This window comes from Manihot esculenta, chromosome 13, assembly GCF_001659605.2.
Source record: "Manihot esculenta cultivar AM560-2 chromosome 13, M.esculenta_v8, whole genome shotgun sequence".
Classification (NCBI taxonomy): Eukaryota; Viridiplantae; Streptophyta; class Magnoliopsida; order Malpighiales; family Euphorbiaceae; genus Manihot; species Manihot esculenta.
The window spans coordinates 63,844-87,070 of NC_035173.2; the positions used below are offsets into that span (position 1 = coordinate 63,844).

At 39.1% G+C, this 23,227-nt stretch overlaps 1 protein-coding gene across 1 annotated transcript; it reads left to right on the forward strand.

Annotated features, from left to right (window-relative positions):
• The first annotated feature begins 6,298 nt into the window (after nt 1–6,298).
• LOC110607330 (2-alkenal reductase (NADP(+)-dependent)) lies at nt 6,299–9,577 on the forward strand. The gene is made up of 5 exons (XM_021746417.2): nt 6,299–6,691; nt 6,853–7,030; nt 7,189–7,355; nt 7,918–8,000; nt 8,964–9,577. Exons 1-5 carry the CDS (start codon nt 6,464–6,466, stop codon nt 9,340–9,342), a joined length of 1,035 nt encoding a protein of 344 aa, XP_021602109.1. The 5' UTR covers nt 6,299–6,463; the 3' UTR covers nt 9,343–9,577.
• Nucleotides 9,578–23,227: the final 13,650 nt, after the last annotated feature.

A 23,227-nucleotide genomic window follows, 5' to 3' on the forward strand; every position in this document is an offset into this window, starting at 1 on the left:
GGGTGAGCTAAAAAGCCCTGTGAGCAGAATAATCAAACATTATATTAAAAGTTCATGCTTTCATGAAATGCAACACATCACAACAAATCACATCAAGTATGAATTTGTCACCAATAGCCCTCTACATTTCCATTAGTGCCAGAACGTAGAATGGATCCTAGTCTTTCTCTTACATAACATAACATAATATAACATTCCAAGATGCCAGGGACGTAGAATGGGTTCCTGGACTTTCTCTTACATAGTGCCAGGGACATAGAATGGGTCTTTCTGGACTTCCATACCGTATCATCATCATATCATGACATAACATACGAAGGCTAATGGATCACTCAACATTCATCCACATCAACAATATAATATGCAATGCAACATATTTGTGAATACTAATGCAAACACCCTAACATATCACATGGTATCCATGATGCGTGAATCATGCTGAAATATTCATTATTTACTTTAAAAAATAAAGAGTTATTCCACTCACCTCTAGCTAGCTCTGACCAGACACTAGAGCAGCTGACTCACTGCTGGGGTCCTCGGTTCCTCGGGTCCGAACCTACACAGGTGGACTCATATGAGGGACCAAACAAACAAGAACATGACTCTAAAATACTCCCCAAAAACCCCCTAAAATACCTCAAAAACAATCATTGAAAACATGCAAAGGAGGGCTGCACAGGGCACTTTCGGCGGCAGGTTCGGCGGCCGAAAGGCCCTCCAGAGCCGAAAATCATGCACCTTCGGCGGCACTTTCAGCGGCCGAAGGTTCCCTCCAGAGACGAAACTCATGCATGTTCGGCGGCACATTCGGCGGTCGAAACTCTCTTCCAGAGCCGAAAGTCTCCTTTCGAGGGCAGGGTTCGGCAGGCCGATACATGCTACACAGGCAGGTTCACAGCGGCCGAAAGGATACGCGCCGAGTTCTGAGCTACGGACTACCGAACCTGAGTTCTTCTCAAAGGGCAGAAACTCAGCTCCAACATGCACAAAAGCCTCCCAACTCAAGCACACATGCATTTCCTATTCTAAACGTGCATACTCAAGCATACAAGCTCCTAGGGCTTTAAACTATCCTAAACCCCAACTACAACACCTCAAACATGCATATCCAATATACATTGCTCAAAAACACACATTTAACCAAAAACTCAACATAAACCTACACATACATTTCTACCCCAAGAAACTTCATAAAACTTGCTTAAAACATGAAATGAACTATGGATCTACTCTTAGCTCTTGAAGAACGAGAGGAGAGAAGATCCTAGCTCGGAGATGGAGAGAAATCAACTCTTTGGTCTCCAAGCTTCAAAACTTGCTCTTTTGTTCAAATATCTTCAAATCAACATAAAACTTGTTAAAACGTGAAAGATCGGAGGAAAAACATCAAAGATCAATCATGGGAGAGAAGGAACTCACCGTGGCCGAAAATGGAGAGAAAACTCGCCTGTTTCGGCCATGGAGCCCTTTTATAGGGGCTGCCATACCACCTTTCGGCAGCCTAAAGTGCCTCCAAAACTCATGCAAGTTCGGCGGCCGAACCTTTGAAACTTTCGGAAGCCTAACTTGCCCCCCTAAACTATCCAATATTCGGCGGCCGAACTTGGGGTTCAGCAGCCAAACTTGGGGTTCGGCGGCCGAACCTGGAAATGCCTCATTGGTCTTTTCATTCAAAACTCAATTTCCTTTCTTGCTTAAAACCATAAAATACATTAAAACATTTTATAAAAACATGATTTTACCCCTTCTAGAGGTTTTCGATATCCGAGATTCCACCGGACGATAGGAATTCCGATACTGGAGTCTAGCCGGGTATTACAATGATATACTTTATAATGTATCATTCAGAATCATCTTCTAAGTTGACATCATCATCACTATCAACACCATCAACTTCTAAATCGTAAATAAGAGAAAATTAAATTCCTTAAAGCGTTTTCTCTTTCTCTTTAATAATAAAAAATGAGAAACATAAAACTAGAAAGAATACAAAAGAACCAAACCAAATCATAAATAAGGGAAATTACAAATGTGTAGCAAAATTTTCATCATTTGGATTCTGGAGGCTACTAATTTCTAAACGTGGCAAAATCTCTACCAGCTGAAATAAATGCTGATAATCACTGAAATGATAAACATTGTTTTTAAGACATGGACCACAAAAGTTTAAAATTAGGCTGTGACCTACTCTCCATAAAATACATGATACCAAAAAAGATTATCCCTAGGATTTCTAGATATTAAATTCCATTAATTAGTGATAGTTGTATGTCATTGATTATGTCTGTTGGTGTTGATTTTTGTTAAGCCTAATTTATTTTTTGAATTTAAATAGACGATAAAATTTATTATGAATCTATTTAGTTTACTCGATTAAATTCATCTTCCTCAATTTTAAATTTTCGAGTTCAATCTTTATCTCATTATTTTTTATTAAACTTTAAATGCCATTAACATGGATCGGAAAGAAGATGTTCAATAAATCTCACAAAAGTAAAACTAATGGGAGCACTTGGCTCTCTTGTCCTATAATTTTCTTTTTATTATATCTAAATATTATTTTCTTTAGTTGTGTGATTTATTACTTATGCTGCATATATATATATATATATATATATATATATATATTTTATATATATCATTTTTTACATGTAGCTTTCATAAAACGATTATATTATCAAGAATTACTTATTTTAGAATTTAAGATTTGCTTCAAAAAGTTGGTTAAGTAGAGTAAATTTATTTGTGAAGTTATTTGCCTCAAAAAGTTAGTTAAGTAAGTAGAGTAAATTTATTTGTGAAGTTATTTGCCTGAAAAACCATTGTACTTCCATTGAATAAAATTCTCAGGTTGGATTGTTACACCCTTACCCTTTTTTTTAAAAAAAAAATTGCTAAGAAATTAAGGCAATTGATTGTCATATAAAATTCCCAGGGAACATTTATTGTCATATCAGCTTAATTGTTTCTTTTGAGTTCAGCCAACTCAAGTCTTGACCTACTTCAATAATTTTTTGAAATATAATTATTAAAACTAAAGATATATTTTGATTAATATAAATCTATAACTAAATGAATTATATTTTCACTATATCATAACATATTCAGAAACTTGAAACTCATAATTCCAATGATATAATAGAAAAGAAACTAAAACTCAAACTAGACACTTACCTGATAGGCAGTGGCGACAGCAGCGAGCGCAGCGGCGGCGGCGAGCGACAGCAGTGGCGATGAGCGGCGGCAGCAGCATCAATAGTAGTGGCAGCGTGTTCTGAAAGGAGCGGCCAGCAGCAGCGACAACAAGCAGCAGTAATGGCGGCAGCGAAAACAACAGCAACAACAAGCGACAGTAATAGCAATGACAACAGCAACAACGGTGGCAGCAGCAACGAGCCACATCAGCAGGAACAGCAGCAGCAGGCAGCGGCGGCGACAATGGTAAGGATAAGGGTGTGGCGCCGAGTAGAGGAGAGGAGAGGAGAGGAGAGGAAGAGGGCGGCTGAAATTAAAAGAGAGGATGAAAAAGATGATTAGGGTTTTTTTTATATTCTTTTGAGTTTTTTGATGGATTAACGACGGAATAAATTCTGTCACTAATATTTTTAAAATCCATTGCTAATCTGTCACAAATCCATCGAAAATATAAAAATAAAGTATTCGTTGCTGATTCCATCGCTAACTTTTTTTTCTGACGAAAATAATTTCTATCTCTAAATCCGTCACTAATAGTCCTTTTTTTATAGTGCTCGAGTGCCAATGAAGAGACTCAGGCTAATTCTCCTCCAAAGAAAAAGCAGAAAAAATGGATGCTCAGGATAGCTAGTGGGAAGGCCAGTTATCTACCTGCAGAGCAGGACCTTCACGACAATTTTCTCCATTATGATATTTATGCTTGTAAGAAATTAAATGATGATACATTGCTCCAATTGCGATTATATGATAAAGTTTATGTTTTAATTGATACTATTGGGTGGAAAAAATTTTTATTATAGACTGTCCCTCTTATGTTGAGCTTTGCCGTGAATTTTATGAAACCTACAAATTTTCTTTTGATATGCAGGATTTTAATTTGAATATGCCTATAATTCGTTTTAGGTTGCAAAATAAAATAGTCCAATGTTCAGTCGCAACTTTTAATTTGCATTTGGATATTTATAATAATGAATATGTTAAAACTGCTGAATATTTAGACTCATTATGTGATTACCCAGCTGGTTGGAATCCAATTTTAGCATATAAAGAATTAACAGGAAAATCTGAGCTTAAATTTAGGGGTGGGAAATCTAAGGCTAATGATATTCAGAGTCCTGCCTTTAGATACATTCACAAGTTCCTGATTATGCATTTTCAGGAAAAAAATAAAGATCCAACCAAGCTCATAAAATATGAACTCTTCTTCTTATGGTGCATGTTGAATAAAAGAAAAGTTAATTTTGATTTTTGATTAGCTTCCCAATTTAAAAATATATATGATGCTGGGCGTGGTATATACTTAAGTTCTGTAATTTCGATACTAGTTGTAGGATTGGGTGTGCATGATATTACAAACACTGATTTGCACATAGTCGAGCCTATTCTTCCACTTGATATACCTGCACTTAATTCTATAGGCTTACTTTGCCTCAACGAGAGAAAAGAATTTGTATTGTCCTCCAAGTCGTATCATTCCACTGAGATCGCTCTTATTTCGGACAGAGGACCAGTCAACCCCAGCCTCCTCAGCAGCACCTCTAGAACCTAGTGATCAAGCCCGCCTAGCCAAACTTAAGGCAAACATGCACCACATTGATGCCAAATTGAACGCCATTCTCTCTCACTTAGGGTTGCCCATATTCCATCCACCACCAGTTTAAGTTCTATACGACTTACTCCTCAGGGAAGTTCTCTTTAACTTACTTTTATTTTATTTTGTGAACTTTCCCGTTTGATTGAATTTTTCCACATTGAGGACAATGTGAGGAGTAAGTGTGGGGGGAAGAGATATAGTAAGAATAGAAACAGAAGTGTTTTTGTGATTGATGAGATTGATTAATTCTGGATATATTTTTGCTGTGTTCTGAAAAATTTTTTGGAAATTTTTAATTTTTCTCTACGTTTTTGCTGTTTGAGCTAAAGGCTTGCCCAAGCCTATAAACACTTGATCTATTTTTATTATTTTTAGCAGTTTCTCAACACTGCAATTACTAAATTGTTTTTTCAAATTTAATTTTTTATAATTTTCAGTATTAGTATCATTTTATTTTAAAAAAATAAAAATAAATTTTTTTACAGCTGCTTACTTGCTATGAGAAATTGAATATGTCTATTATCATAAAATTTAAATTTTTATGTCATTTGCATGTTAGTTTAAATACAATAAATTGATCATTGTTCATTTTATTAGTCTTATTTTTAAGGCTTATTTTAAGAGATTATGAAATATGATTCTTGTCTAAATAGTTGGATAATAAATGTATATTCTCTAAATAAATTGTTCCTTTTATTAAGAATAATTTTAAAAACATTGGGTAGATATATGAAAATTAGGGGTATTTTTATTATTTTCTTATTAATTATTAGAAATTTTATTTTTCTTTAACAGATGAAACCATTATTTAAAATTTAACAACTTAATTGTTAAGTAAATATTAAATAGAGACTAATCTATGTTTTATGCTAAATGTTTGGAACCTAACTATAATCTATTTTATGAAAAATATATTTTAAGAAAATTAATTTTTCAAGAAATAATTCATTTTTTATTACTGTGATGTTAAATAATAAACAAAATACTAATAAGATTTATGATAGAAAATTTATTTGCCGTAATAAAATTTTTAAAATCGAGAAGATGAATTTTTTTTAAATATAATTTAATAATTTTTTTAAGCATCTCTCATAAGCCGTGTAGTAAAACTTTAATTATAAAGCGAAAACTATACATTATAAACTAGTCTTGTCTTTTAGCAGTAATGAATATAGTTATCTCTAATTGATCAATACTTCGTCGTTTTGATTTAAAATGGGACCGTTCTAATCATTAAAAAATAAGTCATTAGTAAAATAAAGAACAAAATCAGCATAAAAAATACTAAATATTATTTTTTATCTAAAAATATTTTTAAATTACTATTAAAAAATAAAATATAAAATAATTTTAAATAAATTGAATAGAATATAACTCACATTAAATTATAAATTTATTTAACTTTTAATTGTATAAAAATAAATTTAGATCAATAAATGAAATTTACTACTGTATATTCGAGGCAAATTTAGACTTTTAAGCCAAAAAAATATACCAGGAACTGACCGTTCCAATTACAGAAAGAGCGTGTGAGATAATATGTAGGTGGTGGAATAATTGCAAGGTTAGGTAGTTGCAAAGCAGATAATAAATGCCCCCTCTGTAGGCTGCGGCATCTGTATTGGGCTATCGTTCAGTGTTCAGTAGAGGAAGTATCTTGAATTGATCAAAATGGAAGAAGTAGCAGTAGAGAATAAGAAGGTGATATTCAAGGGCTATATAGATAGGGCACCAAGAGAGACGGACATGGAAATGAGAACTGGGACTTTAGAGCTCAAAACGCCAAAAGGGTCAGGAGCTTTTCTGGTGAAGAATCTCTACCTGTCTTGTGACCCCTACATGAGAGGTCGCATGCGTGACTACCATGGCTCTTACATCCCTCCCTTTGTCCCTGGCCAGGTATTTCTTTTTGGGGAATTACAGAATGTTAGTTGAAAGATTTCCAAATTATCCAAATTAAGCACACTTCTTTCAGATCACCATCACTAATGCCACAAAGAAAACCATACTCTAGAATTACTAACTACTAATACATTTTTCTCCTCATTTGCGTGATGAAGCCCATACAAGGATTTGGCGTATCAAAGGTTGTGGCTTCCGATAATCCAGATTTCAAGCCTGGGGATTTAGTTTCGGGAATTACTGGTTGGGAAGAGTACAGCTTGATTCAGAAGCCTGAGCAATTTAGGACAGTTCAGCATGATGATATTCCTCTCTCATTCAACCTGGGTCTTCTTGGTATAACTTTCGTATTGCCCAAAAACAGGACCTCTTTTTCCCTAATTGTTATTGCTTCAATAAGTGGGAAATTGAATTCCTCAAGTCTTATATCATTATGCCTAAGCAATTATCATAATCATTTTAGGACATGAGCTAAAGTGGAAATATTATCGCAGGTATGCCTGGTCTTACCGCTTATGCAGGATTTTATGAGGTCTGCTGCCCTAAGGAAGGAGATAATGTATTTGTGTCTGCAGCTTCAGGAGCTGTTGGCCAGCTTGTTGGTCAACTTGCCAAATTACACGGTTGCTATGTAGTTGGATGTGCAGGGACAAGCCAAAAGGTATAAGTTTCTTTTTGCTGCACCTCATCCTTATTAGTTGATATTTTCATTTTCAAAAATTAAAATTTTTTATTAATTAGTTATTCCGATAATTTTATTAATTAGTTTTATTAATTAGTTTTACCCATTAAATGTTTTACTCTTTAGAGTCTTGAGAAAACAAATTTAGAGCCTTAAGAAAACAAATTGATTGGTTTTTCAGTTTTATAAAAATAGGGTATTCTAGACTTTTTTAGGACACAAATTTAGAGTCTTAAGAAAACAAATTGATTGGTTTTTCAGTTTTATAAAAATAGGGTATTCTAGACTTTTTTAGGACACTTGAGGTTAAATTAATAAAGGACTAATTAATAGAATTTTTAAAATTTTAAAACGTTTTAACATGCATTCTAAAATCAAGAGATTAATTAATGAGTTTTTAAATAGTAATTTTTCTTTTTTTTTTTAACATCGTAAATGATATCACACATATATTGCTGAAAGAAAAGAATTACTTGTACACAAATTTCCTTGACAATTAGACTAATGCAAGTAAAAGAAGTCTTAAATGGGATGATGTTAGGTTGATCTTTTAAAGAATAAGCTTGGATTTCATGAGGCTTTCAACTATAAAGAAGAGCCCAACATCGATGCCGCTTTGAAAAGGTTAGTAACAAGCTTCTTGAAGTATTATTTCTAATATGGTTTTTTCTTGCTCAATGAACAATTCTGATGGTTCATTGAGCGAGAAAAAGACTGAAAATTCTATTTTAATTTTCACTAAATCATTAACCGTGGGGATTGTTTTGCAATTTTTTTTTGAAATTATGTACTTAAGTGTGTGTTTTGAGTTTTTGGATACCATTATCACACAAGCCCTTCTTTTTTGGGGACAAAATTAAGCTTATTCTAAAATAATTTAGTCTATCTAGAGCTACAATTTTTCTTTTGACTCTATAACTGGAACTTGAATTCAAGGCTTCATAGTCCTAGAAACTAGTTCTATACCACTAAGCTAAAACTCATTGGTTAGAGCTATTAATAGTGCGTTAAGGAGGGTATAGGGACTGAAGTTGGTATAGGATAAGATAAATTTAGATTGGTTGCAGGACAAGGAAATTCTTTTTTCTTGGACTCCTTATGTATATTAAATGGCGTAGTTGATTTCTTGCTTATAGCATCACTGGTTGGAGTAAAAGTTTAAGCTGAATTTTTTCATATGTCCATTTATGTTTTTCTTTTCTTAATAAAAGTTGGCATATCATGCAAAAGCTCCATTCAAGAATTATGGATTCTTGTTTTTAGCTCTTCTAAATGTTGGTTTAACTCTAAAGAATAAGGAGAATTAATTTCCTCTAGCACTGAGATTTTCTCTATGAGAGTTAGTAAAGCAATTTCTGCCCTTAAACTCCATATTAAAGTTTGTTTTCTTAATGTTTTCTCTGTTTTGTTGAATGCCTTGAACTTCCATGTTGATAATTCTATGAGCATCATTACGCTAATTTGTAGGATGCCAGGTTAGACAATTTCTCTATTTCATCAACGTTTAGTTCTATAGTTGATTAACTTATCCATAACATCACAGATTATGGTAATTATTCACTTGGCTATCTGTCCTACTATTAATAGGTATTTTCCAGAAGGCATTGACATCTACTTTGATAATGTGGGTGGGGACATGCTTGATGCTGCATTGCGTAACATGAGGATTAGTGGCAGAATCGCAGTTTGTGGAATGGTGTCTTTGCATAGTCTTTCTGATCCCTGTGGGATTCGCAACTTGTTCAATCTTGTTAGTAAACGTATTAGGATGCAAGGGTTCTTGCAAAGTGATTACTTGCATCTGTATCCAAAATTCCTGAAACACGTTATCAATAACTACAGGCAAGGGAAGATTGTTTACATCGAAGACATGAATGAGGGACTGGAAAGTGCTCCAGCTGCTTTGGCTGGACTATTTTCTGGTAAAAATGTGGGAAAGCAAGTCATTCGTGTAGCCTATGAATGATCTTTCAGATGAAAACATTGTAGCTATTGTGAAGTTTAAATAAGCTCCAAGTGAAATAAACTGCCATTAACTGCATAAAAAAAATGGTATTTTTGCCCTCCGAGATGGCATGCCTCAACTAGCTGTCCTTTTAATTTTTTGATGATCATTACTTTGTTTAGTCCTGTATGCAATTAAGGAAAGCATGTAAACCGACACAGGCATTGAAGCATTGAAATTGTTCCTTTCTGAATATTATCTGTCGGAGCCTTGTTGGTGCTTCCCTGGATTGTGTTTTGAAGTTGATAATAGAGTATGCGTGTGCATGTTTCATTCGCAAGATGTATTTATGTAAGTACTGCAAATGAATGTTATTGAGTTATATCAATTAATTGAAATAAAAGAATTTTATTAATTTCATGCGCAACATGTTGTGTACTGATCCTGTGCCCTTAATGCCCAAGAATCTCTAATGTTACTTCTTCGGGTGGCAAATGAAGTGACGTGAAATCAAAGCAATTTCCTATTTTGAGGTTTCATTTGTTTGGTCGAATACTTTTTTCTAATTTGCAAGTCTTTTTTTTTTATTTGTTTGGGCCTATTTGTTTGAAAACATATAAAAGTTGATCACTTTTAATTCAAATAATTTTTTATGAAATTGTATAAGTTTTTATTTTTTTTAAATAAAAATATTTTAAATTATAAAAATTGAATTCTTTCATTCTTTAGCGCTAATTTTTTCTTCGTGTTTGGATATGCAAAACAAAAAGAGAACTAACTATTTTAGTGGATAAAATCTTCAATACTTGTTCTAAATATTTTAGTGGATAAAATCTCAAATACTTAAATTCTATCAAAAGTTTTGATGGGAAAATGTTAAGAATATATTTAGTGAAAATAATTGATAATGATATGAGATATTTATTTGAAGATGGCGCCTCTTTATACCAATAAGACTTTACATTATTAGCAAAATAAAAATTTTGTATTTGATTTTATTTTTTTTTGAAATGGGTAGAAGGAATTCAAACCTGAGATTTCTCAGATTTACTCGAATGCACTTACCATCAGGTTAAATCTATGAGTGCATATTTGACTTTATTTAAAACTCTTATTTTATAGGAATTTTATTTGAATCGGATTTAGAATGTCAGGATATATTCCCGCCTATTGAATATTCAGGTTTTAGATTTTTTATCTACAGATTTCTACTTTTCGGATCTCTTTATTTTTGTATTTATTTTTGATATGATGTTTTTTCTTATGAATTTTTTATTTCGATGTGGGTTTATATTAATTCTAAAAAAGTATTATATAAAAAATCTACTGAATTAATTCTTAAATGATGGTAAATGACAAACTTTTGAAATGAAAAAAATTTACCGAAAAACCACAGGCACACTCGTCAAATTGTACCATTGCTGGCGGTTATTGGTCGCCATATGGCAGTTGCCAAATTACCTGCAACCATTATATTTTACCCTTTCTATGTGTAAACCTGATATTTCCCAGCATGACAAACTTCCATTTATAGAGGAATGCAAATTCTGGATTGTTTTTAGAGAAGACTCGCACTCCTGCTCGAGGTTTTGTGACTATAACTTTAAGAGATAATAATAATTAAATGTGATTATTTAATTGATTTGGTTTAAAATTAAGTTGATAAAATTGAATTAATTAAAATTTATATTTAAAGAAATTAAATTGAACAGCGAAAAAATTAAATCGAAATGTACGACGCTGATTAGGTTCTATTGTTTTATTATTTTAATTTTTTATTTTTTATTTTTATAGTATTTCAACTTCTAAGAAGGCTGCTGCACAAATAAATTCAAAAATAAAGTAACAAACAAATAATAAACATATTTAGACACAATTAATTTAGTTATATACCATGCAATGCAAATTTAAAATGATTATCTAATAATCCACATTGATGTTAACAGAAAAAAAAATAACAATTAACCATACCTGATTGTGAATCAGGTGGTAAATCAGCTTCCAATTACAAAATTATCATTGGTGTGAGAATAGGAGAATAACATATTAGAGTAGATGGCAATCTCGAGCTCGCGACGACAAGACGGCAGATTTGCAACGGAAAGATGGCAGGTAGGACCACAACAAGGCTAAGGCAGTAGAAACGCAGAGATTGAAAAAGAGAGAAAGGAAGAATGGGAAAAGAGATTAGGAATTAGTTTACTAGATTTAAAGCCGCCGGTTGAAGTGGAGAGTGAAGACGACTAAAGAGAGAGGGAGATGTGTTGTGTTGTTGCGTGCATAAGGATAGAGGAGACTGAGGTCTGAGTTGTGATGTTCGATGTTGCATGCGACTTCTGAATTGCGATAATGCATCTCTGCACCATGGAAAACTTGCCAGCATATGGTTTAAGCTAAGGCCCCTCCAAATAACGTATGTAATGGTATTTCGGTGGATTCGATTTTAGTCAAAAAATTTTCAGTCAAAACTGAAGCGAAACGATTAAACTAAAATTTATTGAAATTCACACCGAATTGAATCAATAAAAAAAAATTAAACTAAAATGTTGAATTATATTGATTTGATCGATTATTTTGGTTTGAATCGAATACTGCTGACTCTTAACAATAATCCTTTGAATCTATATTATGCAGCGAGATAGATCCTTCGAATACAATAGTCCTTAACCTTGCATTGCTTGAAATATTAATTGATGACCGCCGGGTTTCGCCACCCCTGAGTAAGGCCGGACCCAGGAAAACAGTGCTGGCCCTAAGTCCATGAAGTCTTTTCTGAACAACCGGTCCAATATCTTCAGCCCTGACCTAGGCACACAGACAGGTCGGGTCGCCCGCGAGCCTAGGTCCAGCAAGAAAAAGTCCATCCCGGTGACATGACATGAGAAAAGATAGTAGGCTCAGTCACTTCGCAGCCCTGCCCGCATGCACCCCGGAGGGAATTAAATGGCCGCCTGGCATAGAGAGGGGGTCTGACATTTTCGTACGTACGGACCCACGTGACATAGACAGGTGGCACTGTAGCAGAGAGGCCGTTAGGCGTCACTAGCAGATAAAAGGAAAGGAATAAAAGGGGAAGGAATACCTTCCTCTCCAGACTAAGCTCACACAACTACTGTAAACCCTATTCTCTAGATTTCAGAGTATCAATTAGCGTTGTCTGTGGGAACGAAGGAAATCTTTTCATCACCGGAGTTCCTTTCTTGAGAAATCCACTGAGATCCACAATGGCAAACCATAATGAAAACCACACTGTTAACACTCCCATTGACCTGAGCTCTGCCCAAGAAGGGCAGCAGTTCTCTTTCTCCAACCCTGCAACTCCTACCAGCCAACCACCAATGTTGCTTAACCCTTTACCAAGCTCAGTAGGGAATACACCCCAAAACACCATTTCCAACTAAGAACTCCAAACTATAGCTCTCCAACTACAGAACACTGCCCACTGGCTGGGACAAATAATGCAGCAAAGGGGTCTCAATACCTGATAGAGCATAATTTAGTCTATTTTATATTAATATTATTGATGAATATTTACATGATTTCTGCTTAATTTAGTGCTTTTAATATTATTTTGCAGAAAATGGTGTAAAAGGACAATTTGGAGAAAATCCCCCTAATACTGCCTTATTTGGAGCAAAAGAGAGCAAGCCTGCCAAGTTGGATTCAAGTCAAGCTAAATGAGGAAAATATTTTGAAATTTAAATCTTTAAGATTCATATTCAAATTTTGAATTTCAAAATTCAGCTTGCTAAGGAAGCCAAATCTTGAAGATCACATGCTTGCCAACTCATACTTTGCACATTCAAACTTCACATATATAAGGAAAGTCTACACCTTCCTTATTTGTGCATGGGCAGCAACTTGGCACTTGGGCAGCCCTTTGAAAGCACTCGGTTAGCCTCATGAAGGCACATGGGCAGCCCATTCTTGCAATTAAGGACCAAGCACTCCCCCATGGACCCGCACATGGACCCGCACATGGATGCGCACATAGACAGCCCATTCTTGCAATTAAGGACCAATGCACTTCACCATTCACGCGCACATGGCCAGCACTTCACCGTTCACGCGCACATGGCCAGCACTTCACCATTCACGTGCACATGGACCACAATTGAAAGCTAGGGTACGCACTCCTCTTATCCTATATAAGGACTCTTAAGTGGCCGAACAGAAGAAGAACTCTCAACTCAGCAATTTCCGCAAGTTCGGCGCAAGGCAGAAGTGAAGAACTCAATCTCTTCGGTTCTTCCTTCTTTCTTTTTCCTTTTAATTTCTGTTTTAATTCAGCCATGAGTGGCTGAATTCTTTTAATCTAGTTGAATGTTGGTTGAAGATTTAGTTGTTTAATGGGTTGTGAGACTTGATCAAATATTGTTTAACTTTTGGGAGTTCAATATTCATGCAATTTCATACTTAATTTTCATATTACTTTGTTATTGAGATCTTCGTTGATTTTTTATTGCAAAATAATTATCTGTTAGTTTGAATGATTTAAGTCTGTAATTGCTTAGATTATTCATACATAAGAACACTTAGCATAAAAACCAAGGAAGTTGCATGATCTAGCGTTATCTCCATACGTTTGGGTAGCTAGGATTGGATCTCTCTATTTCTTAATGCAATTAACAGTTGTTTGTTGCCTGAGGCCCAAGGACGTTCCTTGGCAACTTGTTGATTAGTAATTGATTAGAGGACGTTCCCTAATTAATTTGATAATAAGGAGAGATAATGGTAGTGAGAATCTTATTCCAACTCCATAACTAATCTATTGGGTCAACCCAAAAGAACAAAGTGTCTGTGATCAATCCCAACAACTAAAGTGGATCCAATACTTCAACTAGAGCTTTCTCATTATTGGTTACTCTTTATTTAATTATTTGCTTTCCATTATTATTCTCATTATTAGTTTACTACAATCAATCTCAAAACCCCCCCTGTTATTTTGTTGACAGTTTTGATCCCAATTTCAGTTTATCTCGTTTTATCTCGCTTTCAGTTTTTATCTCATTTTTAGTTTATTATCGTTTTAGTTTATTTTCTTGGTCATAAAAAGAGAAATAGGTGAGTTCTCAATTCTCTGTGGATTCGATCCTTTCACCACTATCTGCAAGTATAAAATTGTTGATAACCAGAAATGTTATTTTTTACTGGCTTCGACAACCGCGAGTCAAAAATTGGCGTCGTTGCCGGGGAATTGATTTAACTTATTTATTTTTCTTTCATGACCAGATCTGAACGTAGGGACACTCTGCCTTACGATTCGAAAATAGAACACACTCTCAGAATGTAATACCCGGCTAGACTCCGGTATCGGAATTCCTACCGTCCGGTGGAATCCCGGGTGTCGGAGACCTCTAGAAGGGTAAAACCATGTTTGTATAAAATGTTTTAATGTGTTTTATGTTTTAATAAAGAAAGAAATGAGTTTTTTGCATGAAAATAATCTTGGAGGAAGACCCAGGTTCGGCCGCCGAACCTCAAGTTCGGCCGCCAACATGCATGCACTTCGGGAGTGCTTTAGGCCCCCGAAAGCATAAGTGAGGGAAGTCCAGGTTCAGCCGCCGAACCTTATGTTCAGCCGCCGAACATGGCATGCATGCGGAGGCACGTTCGGCTCCCGAATGTGGCCTGGCCAGCCACCTATAAAGGGGTCCCTTAGCCGAAAACGGGCGAGCTTTTCCCCCATTTTTGGCCAAGGTGAGCTCTCCGCCGCCCCTCACCGATCTTGAGTTTCTTCCTTCAAATCTTTCACGATTTTCACTAGTTTTCACCTTGTTTTGAAGATTTTTGAGAAAAAGGACAAGTTTTGAGCTTGGAGACCCAAGGAGCTAAATCTCTCCCAACTCCAAGTTAGATCGCCTCTACTTTCGATCTTCAAGAGGTAAGAGTTGATCTCTAACTTATGTTGCGTTTTAAGCAAGTTTTATACAAGTTTATGAAGTAGAAATGCATGTTTAGGTTGTTTTGAGTTTATGGGTTTAATGTGTGTTCATGAGCAATGTGGGGTTTATGTTTATGTATATGTTTATGGGCATGCACAGGTTGAGCTTGGAAAAATAAAAGTTCAAAAATTTTATATATGCTGTTGATCATGTATGGGATAATCAGGTTTACAGGATGCATGTCAGGCTTACTACGGGTCCCGGCGGCCTTATGCCGATCTGGATCCTAGCGCCGGTAGCGGTCCGATTTTCGGGTTGTTACAGAATGGTATCAGAGCCCTAGGTTCATATGGTCGGACCTAAAGTGTCGGGCTCATAGATGTTATAGAAGGTCAAGCACAATAGGAAAGATCATGTCCACTAGGATAGGATGTGGAGTCCTGTCTTGTTTGATGATGTGAAATGCCAAGATTATATGCATGAGCATTAATGCTATGATATGAATGATATGTATGTGATGCGGGTTCATGTGTTCCCACATGAACCATATGATGCTAATGTTTGTGTGATGTGTACTGTTTTTTAGAAAATAGGATGAGAGGAACTCATCGATCTGCACAATTGACTGGAGTACCACCTGAGGATGAGGGCACGAGTGCCCGTCCTCCTGCATTGCCTAGGGCAATGTCATGTAGATCAAGCAGAGAAAGAGTGTCAAGGGACCCTAGAAGGTCTTTTGATGCTAGCAGAAGGGGGACAGATAGAGGAGGAAGTTCTTCAGATGTGAGGGAGGTTATGGAAGAGGACCAGAGGAGGGATGGGAATCTGGATGTCAGCATGTCGGAAGAAGGGACAGGGGAGTCACAGGGAGGCGCTCAGGCCTCGGGGTATGGTTTTTCACCCCATTATCCACCCTTCCCACAGGGTTCAGGGTATCCGATGGGAGGCACACCGGATTACTCCAGCTTTAACCCCTACCCTACCTACATGCCTTATCCACCTTTCTATCCACCTTACCCACAGTACCCAGCTTATCCACCCTCACCCTTCTATCCTAACCCGACAAACCCCACCTCGGGGAATGCTGCACCCCCACCTCCACCACCTACAGAACCAGCAGCCCCAGTTACTCAACCTTCTAGACCTAGCTCAGCCGGTGGGAGCAAAGTGAAGATGACAGATTACCTTAAGCTGGATGCTCCCAAATACAAGTCCGGGGATGATCCCTTTGAGTACCTGAGGGTAGTGACGACGATAACTGATGAACTAGGGGCAGATGACAGCAGGGCCATCCAGATGGCAAGGTTCACTTTAAAGTGCAAAAAGGCACGAGAATGGTTCAAGTTTTATGTGGACCCAAGACTAGACGACATGACATGGGAGGAATTTGCAAATGAGTTTGCTGGATGGGCTTTTCCAGATAGTTCCAGAGAACTGAAGATGATTGAGTTTGAACAGCTGAGGCAGACAGAACACATGAGTATAGAGGAGTACACGGATAAATTCTTGGAGCTATTGCCTTTTTCAGGGCAAGCTCTAGATACAGATTCGAAGAAAGCCAAAAGATATGTTATGAAACTGCATTCTAGGTACTCCTCTTTGATTTAGTCAGTTGAGAGGGAAAGTTTCCACACTGTGGTGGATATGGCTCGAAGGATGGAGGCGAGTGCTATAGTTGAGGGGTCAGTGAAGCAGTCAGTGACCCAGTCTTCAGGAGTTAAGACCCTAGGCAGAGGAGGGCCAGGTCCCTCTTCTCAAAGCTCAGGTAGCAAGAGGTGGAGTAACACCACCAAGAAGCCGAAGAAGAACAAGTTCTGGAGTAAGTTGAAATTCGGTCTGGGATTAGGCGGTGGCTCGAGCTCAGGCTCAGATGGTACAGAATGCCTAAGGTGTGGGAGGCCACACAAGGGAGTGTGTCGGGCTGGGACTAATGCATGTTTCAGATGTGGACAGGAGGGACACATGGCTCGGGAGTGTCCTAGAGCACCTTTTATGGGCCAGCCCCAGTAGACAGCTTTTGGTAGTGTGGCACAGCCAGCGGCTCCAGCCACAACTCAGGGCAGTGGCAGAGGTAGAGGGAGAGGGGCAGCCTCTTCTTCTGGTTCCCAAGGTGAAGGTCCATCAGCTCCAGCCAGGATCTTCACCATGACACAGTAGGAGGCTAACACATCCAACACCGTGGTGTCAGGTAATCTCATCATTGGGTGTTCTGATGTGTACGCATTAATGGACCCGGGTGCATCTCATTCTTTTATTGCTCCGAGAGCCGTTGAGAGGTTGGGTTTGATGGTCTCTGGGTTAGAGTGTCCCCTATGGGTCAGTGGACCCAAGTGTGACCCGTCAGTGGCAGAGTCAGTCTGCCAGTACAGTCCAGTTTTTGTTGAGGGAAGATGCCTCTCCGCCGACCTTGTAGTTCTAGATTTGACAGACTTTGACGTCATTCTAGGGATGGATTGGCTATCTACCCATGGTGCTACCTTGGACTGCAGAGACAAGGTAGTCAGGTTCAGAGATCAGAACGGGTCAGAGGTTGTCTTCAGAGGAGACAAGAGGGGTACACCTAGAGGCCTGATATCAGCTCTTCAGGCTCGTAGGTTGCTTAGGAAGGGATGTCAGGGGTATTTGGCTCATGTGAGAGAGCTAGATAGTCAGGTCAGGGAGCCAGCCTCGGTGCCAGTTGTCAGAGAATTTCAGGATGTCTTCCCAGACGAGCTGCTAGGTTTACCACCTGCTAGGGAGATAGAGTTCGAGATAGAATTGATGCCTGGAACTAGACCGATCTCTATTCCTCCCTATAGGATGGCACCAGCAGAATTGAAGGAGCTTAAGGAGCAATTGCAAGATCTGGTAGATAAGGGCTTCATCCGACCGAGTACCTCACCTTGGGGTGCCCCAGTGCTTTTTGTGAAAAAGAAGGATGGATCCCTTAGACTTTGTATCGACTACAGGCAGTTGAACAAAGTCACTACCAAGAATAGGTACCCTTTGCCAAGGATCGATGATCTATTCGACCAGCTAGCAGGGGCGGGTTGTTTCTCCAAAATAGATCTGAGATCTGGGTACCATCAGCTGAGGATAAGAGAGGAAGATGTTCCAAAGACAGCTTTCAGGACCAGATATGGGCATTTTGAGTTCCTTGTAATGCCGTTCGGGTTAACCAACGCCCCTGCAGCATTCATGGATCTCATGAATCGAGTGTTTAGCCAGTACCTGGATCACTTTGTTATTGTCTTCATAGATGATATCTTAGTGTATTCCAGGAATGCAGAGGAGCATGCCCATCATCTGAGGTTAGTTCTGCAGACCTTGAAGGAACATGGCTTGTATGCCAAGTTCTCCAAGTGTGAGTTCTAGCTGAGGAGCATTTCATTCTTGGGGCATGTGGTGTCGGAAAATAGAATAGAGGTGGACCCCAAGAAGGTAGAAGCTGTGGCTAACTGGCCTAGACCCACTTCAGTGACAGAGATCAAGAGTTTCTTGGGTTTGGCAGGTTACTACAGGAGGTTCGTTCAGGACTTCTCAAAAATTGCAGCTCCTTTGACCAGACTAACCAGGAAGAATCAGAAGTTTGTGTGGACTGACCAGTGCGAAGAGAGTTTTGAAGAGCTTAAGAAGAGGTTGACTTCAGCACCAGTGTTAGCCCTGCCATCTAGCAATGAAGACTTCTCAATGTATTGTGATGCGTCCCGTGTGGGATTGGGTTGTGTGTTAATGCAGAATGAAAGGGTAATTGCTTATGCTTCTAGACAGCTGAAGAAGCATGAGTTGAATTACCCCACACATGACCTGGAGATGGCAGCAGTAATCTTTGCACTCAAGATGTGGAGGCACTACCTCTATGGGGTTAAATGTGAGATCTTCACAGATCATAAGAGCCTGCAGTACATCCTGAGTCAAAGAGATTTGAACTTGAGACAGAGAAGATGGGTAGAGCTGCTGAGTGACTATGATTGCAAGATTCAGTACCATCCGGGTAAGGCGAATGTTGTGACAGACGCCCTAAGCCGGAAGTCACTAGGCAGTCTATCCCACATCACGGCTGAGAGGAGACCGGTGGTGAAGGAGTTTTACAAGCTCATTGATGAAGGTCTACAGTTGGAGTTGTCTGGTACAGGTGCTTTGATTGCCGAGATGAGAGTGGCGCCCGTGTTTCTGGAGCAGGTGGCTCAGAAACAGCATGAGGACCCAGAGTTAGTGAAGATTGCCAGGACTGTTCAGTCAGGCAAAGATAGTGAGTTCAGATTCGATAGTAAGGGGATCCTCCGCTATGGGAGCAGACTATGTGTACCAGATGACATAGGGCTAAAGGGAGACATTATGAGAGAGGCTCATAATGCAAGATACAGCGTTCACCCCGGAGCCACCAAAATGTATCAAGATTTGAAGAAGGTCTATTGGTGGCCAGCTATGAAGAGAGAAGTGGCACAGTTCGTGTCAGCCTGCGAAGTGTGTCAGAGGGTCAAGCTGGAACATCAGAAGCTGACTAGAATGCTTAAACCGCTACCTATTCCAGAGTGGAAATGGGAGAACATAGCTATGGACTTCGTAGTGGGGTTACCAGCGACGTCCAACAGATTGGACTCCATATGGGTGATTGTGGACAGACTCACCAAATCTGCTCACTTCATCCCTGTCAGAAGTGGTTATTCTGTGGACAAGTTATTGGCGCAGGTATATGTTGATGAGATCGTCAGGCTGCATGGGGTTCCTGTTTCAATAGTGTCCGATAGAGGACCCCAGTTCACCTCCAGGTTTTGGCGGAGTCTGCAGAATGCCATGGGTACCAGGTTGGATTTTAGCACTGCTTTCCATCCACAGACGGACGGACAATCAGAAAGGACCATCCAGACAATAGAGGATATGCTCAGAATGTGTGTGCTGGACTTTGGCGGTTCTTGGAGGCAACATCTACCTTTGGTGGAGTTTGCCTACAATAACAGCCATCATGCTAGCATCGGGATGGCTCCATATGAAGCTTTGTATGGGAGGAAGTGTAGATCACCTGTTTGCTGGGAAGAAGTTGGAGAAAAGGCCTTGGCAGGGTCTGAACTAGTAGAGATCACCAGTAGGGTGGTACCCATAATCAGAGAAAGGATCAAGACTGCTGCAAGCAGACAAAAGAGTTATGCAGACATCCGCAGAAGGCAAGTAGACTTTCAGGAGGGGGATCTGGTATTGCTCAAGGTGTCTCCTATGAAAGGAGTGGTTCGCTTGGGAAGAAAGGTAAACTAGCCCACGATACATCGGACCCTGTGAAATCTTGCAAAAAGATTGGGAATGTGTCGTACAAGCTGGATTTACCTGCTTCAATGGAAAGAATCTGTAACGACCCCAAAAAGGACCGTCACCGGCGCTAGGATTCAGGTCGGCTTAAGGCCGCCAGAACCCGTAGCAAGCCTGCTATACTCGCTGTGTACCAGTAAACCTCATACATGATCATACATTTTCAGTGAAAATAAAACTCTTTTCTGAACCAAGGCTTAACCTGTGCATGCACTATCTCTGTACTCTGTACTCATGTACTCTGTACTCTGTATCCCTGACTAGAGCTTGCTCTAGATGGGTTAACTCATACCTGTTAAGCCTGGTTTTCACATACAGGAAAACATATATACATATACAGATCATGTACAAAACATACATCACTAGGTCTAGGTCAAGCAACAACTAGTACATCTCTTTAATATTACATGTCCACTCTAAGCTATTACAGATCTCTTCACTTTCCTGTACTCTGCTGGACTGTCCCTGTACACTGTACACTGAACCTGCAAAACTGGGGTTAAGGGAGTGGGATGAGCTCTATAGCCCAGTAAGTAGAACAGTAAAACATCTTAGTAAAATATGATCTCATGGAATGCGCCATAACACAAACAAGCCACATCAAGAGTAAACCTGTCACCACATAGTCCCAGTAACTCTGTGCCAGGGCGTAGAATCGAGCACCTGGTCTTCCTGTCATATATGTATATGTGTATATAACACCTGTGAACTTACCATTGCCAGGGCGTAGTCAAAGGCTCCTGGACTTTGCTATATACCTGCCAGGGCGTAGTCAAAGGCTCCTGGTCTTTGCTATACGTGCCAGGGCGTAGTTAAAGGCTCCTGGACTTCCTGTCTGAGACTATTGGATCATTCAGCATTCACTCACATTACCAAATATCAATGCAATGCAACATTATTCGTGAATACTAATGCAATCAACCTATGGCATAAACATGATGCATGAGATATGCTAAAAACAGTTGTGGTTCAATTAAAAATCATAAGTTTAGTTCCACTCACCTCTGGCTATCTGGACTGACTGACTCTGCAGGGTTTACCTCTGGAGCAGTACTCACTGCTGCTCTCTCTGGTTCCTCTGGTCTGTAAAAGCACATAAAGACTTACATGAGGGACCAAACTATCGTACGACTACCTCTCTTACACTACCCAAGAAAACCCCTTCATCTCACGCTAAAACTCATGCAAAACATGCAAAAGAAAAGCTGGACAGAACACTTTCGCGGCAGGTTCGGCGGCCGAATGTCCTCTCCAGAGACGAAACTCAAGCACCTTCGGCGGCCGAATCTCAAGCTTCGGCGGCCGAAACCCTTTCGGGGCCAAGTTTCGGGGCCAAAACATACTCCAGAGACGAAAGTCTCTAACCTTCGGCGGCACCTTCGGCGGCCGAAGTCCTCAAACAGAGCCGAACATGCAAAAACTCACGGGGGCAAGCTTGTGGCAGCCTAAGCTACCATGCAAGAGGTTCGGCGGCCGAATGAACTTTCGGCTGCCGAACCTGAGTTCATCCAGAACTCAGTTTCAACGGCAAACCATCTCCTTCTTTCCTTCAACTTCTCAAACCATGCAAACGTCACCTCCTCAACATACATATACTCATGTATATGCTCACAGGGGTCCAAAACTAGCTAATAACCCCAAACAACAAATCAAACATACCACAGAAACATGTATTCATGCATATATCCGCAAACCTTCCATTTAAAACCTAAAACATGCAACTCTCTCTTCACACTCCCATAAAACCTTCAGAAAACATAGAAAACCATAGTCAACACATCACTTACCTCCTAGTGAGTGATCTCAACAAAGGAAAACAAATCAACCTCTCGTCAACTCTCAAAGCGTCACTTTTGTTTCTCTCACCTCTCAACACCTTTGCAAGCACCTCAACTGCTGTAAGAGCAACTATAACAGATACAGATGAGTCATAAGAGACGTGGTCATTCCATGGCAAGAATCTGAGGCCAACACTTGTCAAACAAACATGACTCAGCTCACTAGCCAACTCATCGTCGGCTGCCTAATCACAGGCAAGACCATGAAACATTCGGGGGCCGAACTCCCTTCGGAAGCCAAAACACTTTCGGCGACCGAAACTTACTTTCGGCGGCCGAACTTGGCTCCACTGCCTTAGATCATTTCAACTTAATACTCATTTCCCTTAACCTTAAAACATCTCATATAAAACACATAATAGCACTTAAGACCATATAACACACGTCGACATCCTGGGGATTCCACCGGGTAAACAGGAATGCCGACGCCGGACTCTAGTCGGGTATTACAGAATCTCATCCGTTTTCCATGTTTCCATGTTGAGGAAGTTTGTGTCGGATCCGGGCAAGGTTCTTAGTGAGCCTGATGTGGAGATCCAAGAAGATCTCACTTATGTTGAGCAGCCAGTACGGATCATAGACACCCAGATCAGGAAGCTGAGAAGAAACAAGGAAATCCCGATGGTGAAAGTCCTGTGGAACCACCACAATTTAGAAGAATGCACTTGGGAGACACAGGGAGTCCATGCTCCAGCAGTACCCTTATCTCTTTCTGAGGTTAGTTTTATATGTGTGTTTATATGTATGTTATGTTGTATGCCTTGCTAGTACTAGTTGAGGAACATTCGGGGACGAATGTTCTTAAGGGGGGGAGAATGTAATACCCGGCTAACTCCGGTATCGGAAATTCCTACCGTCCGGTGGAATTCCGAGTGTCGGAGACCTCTAGAAGGTAAAACC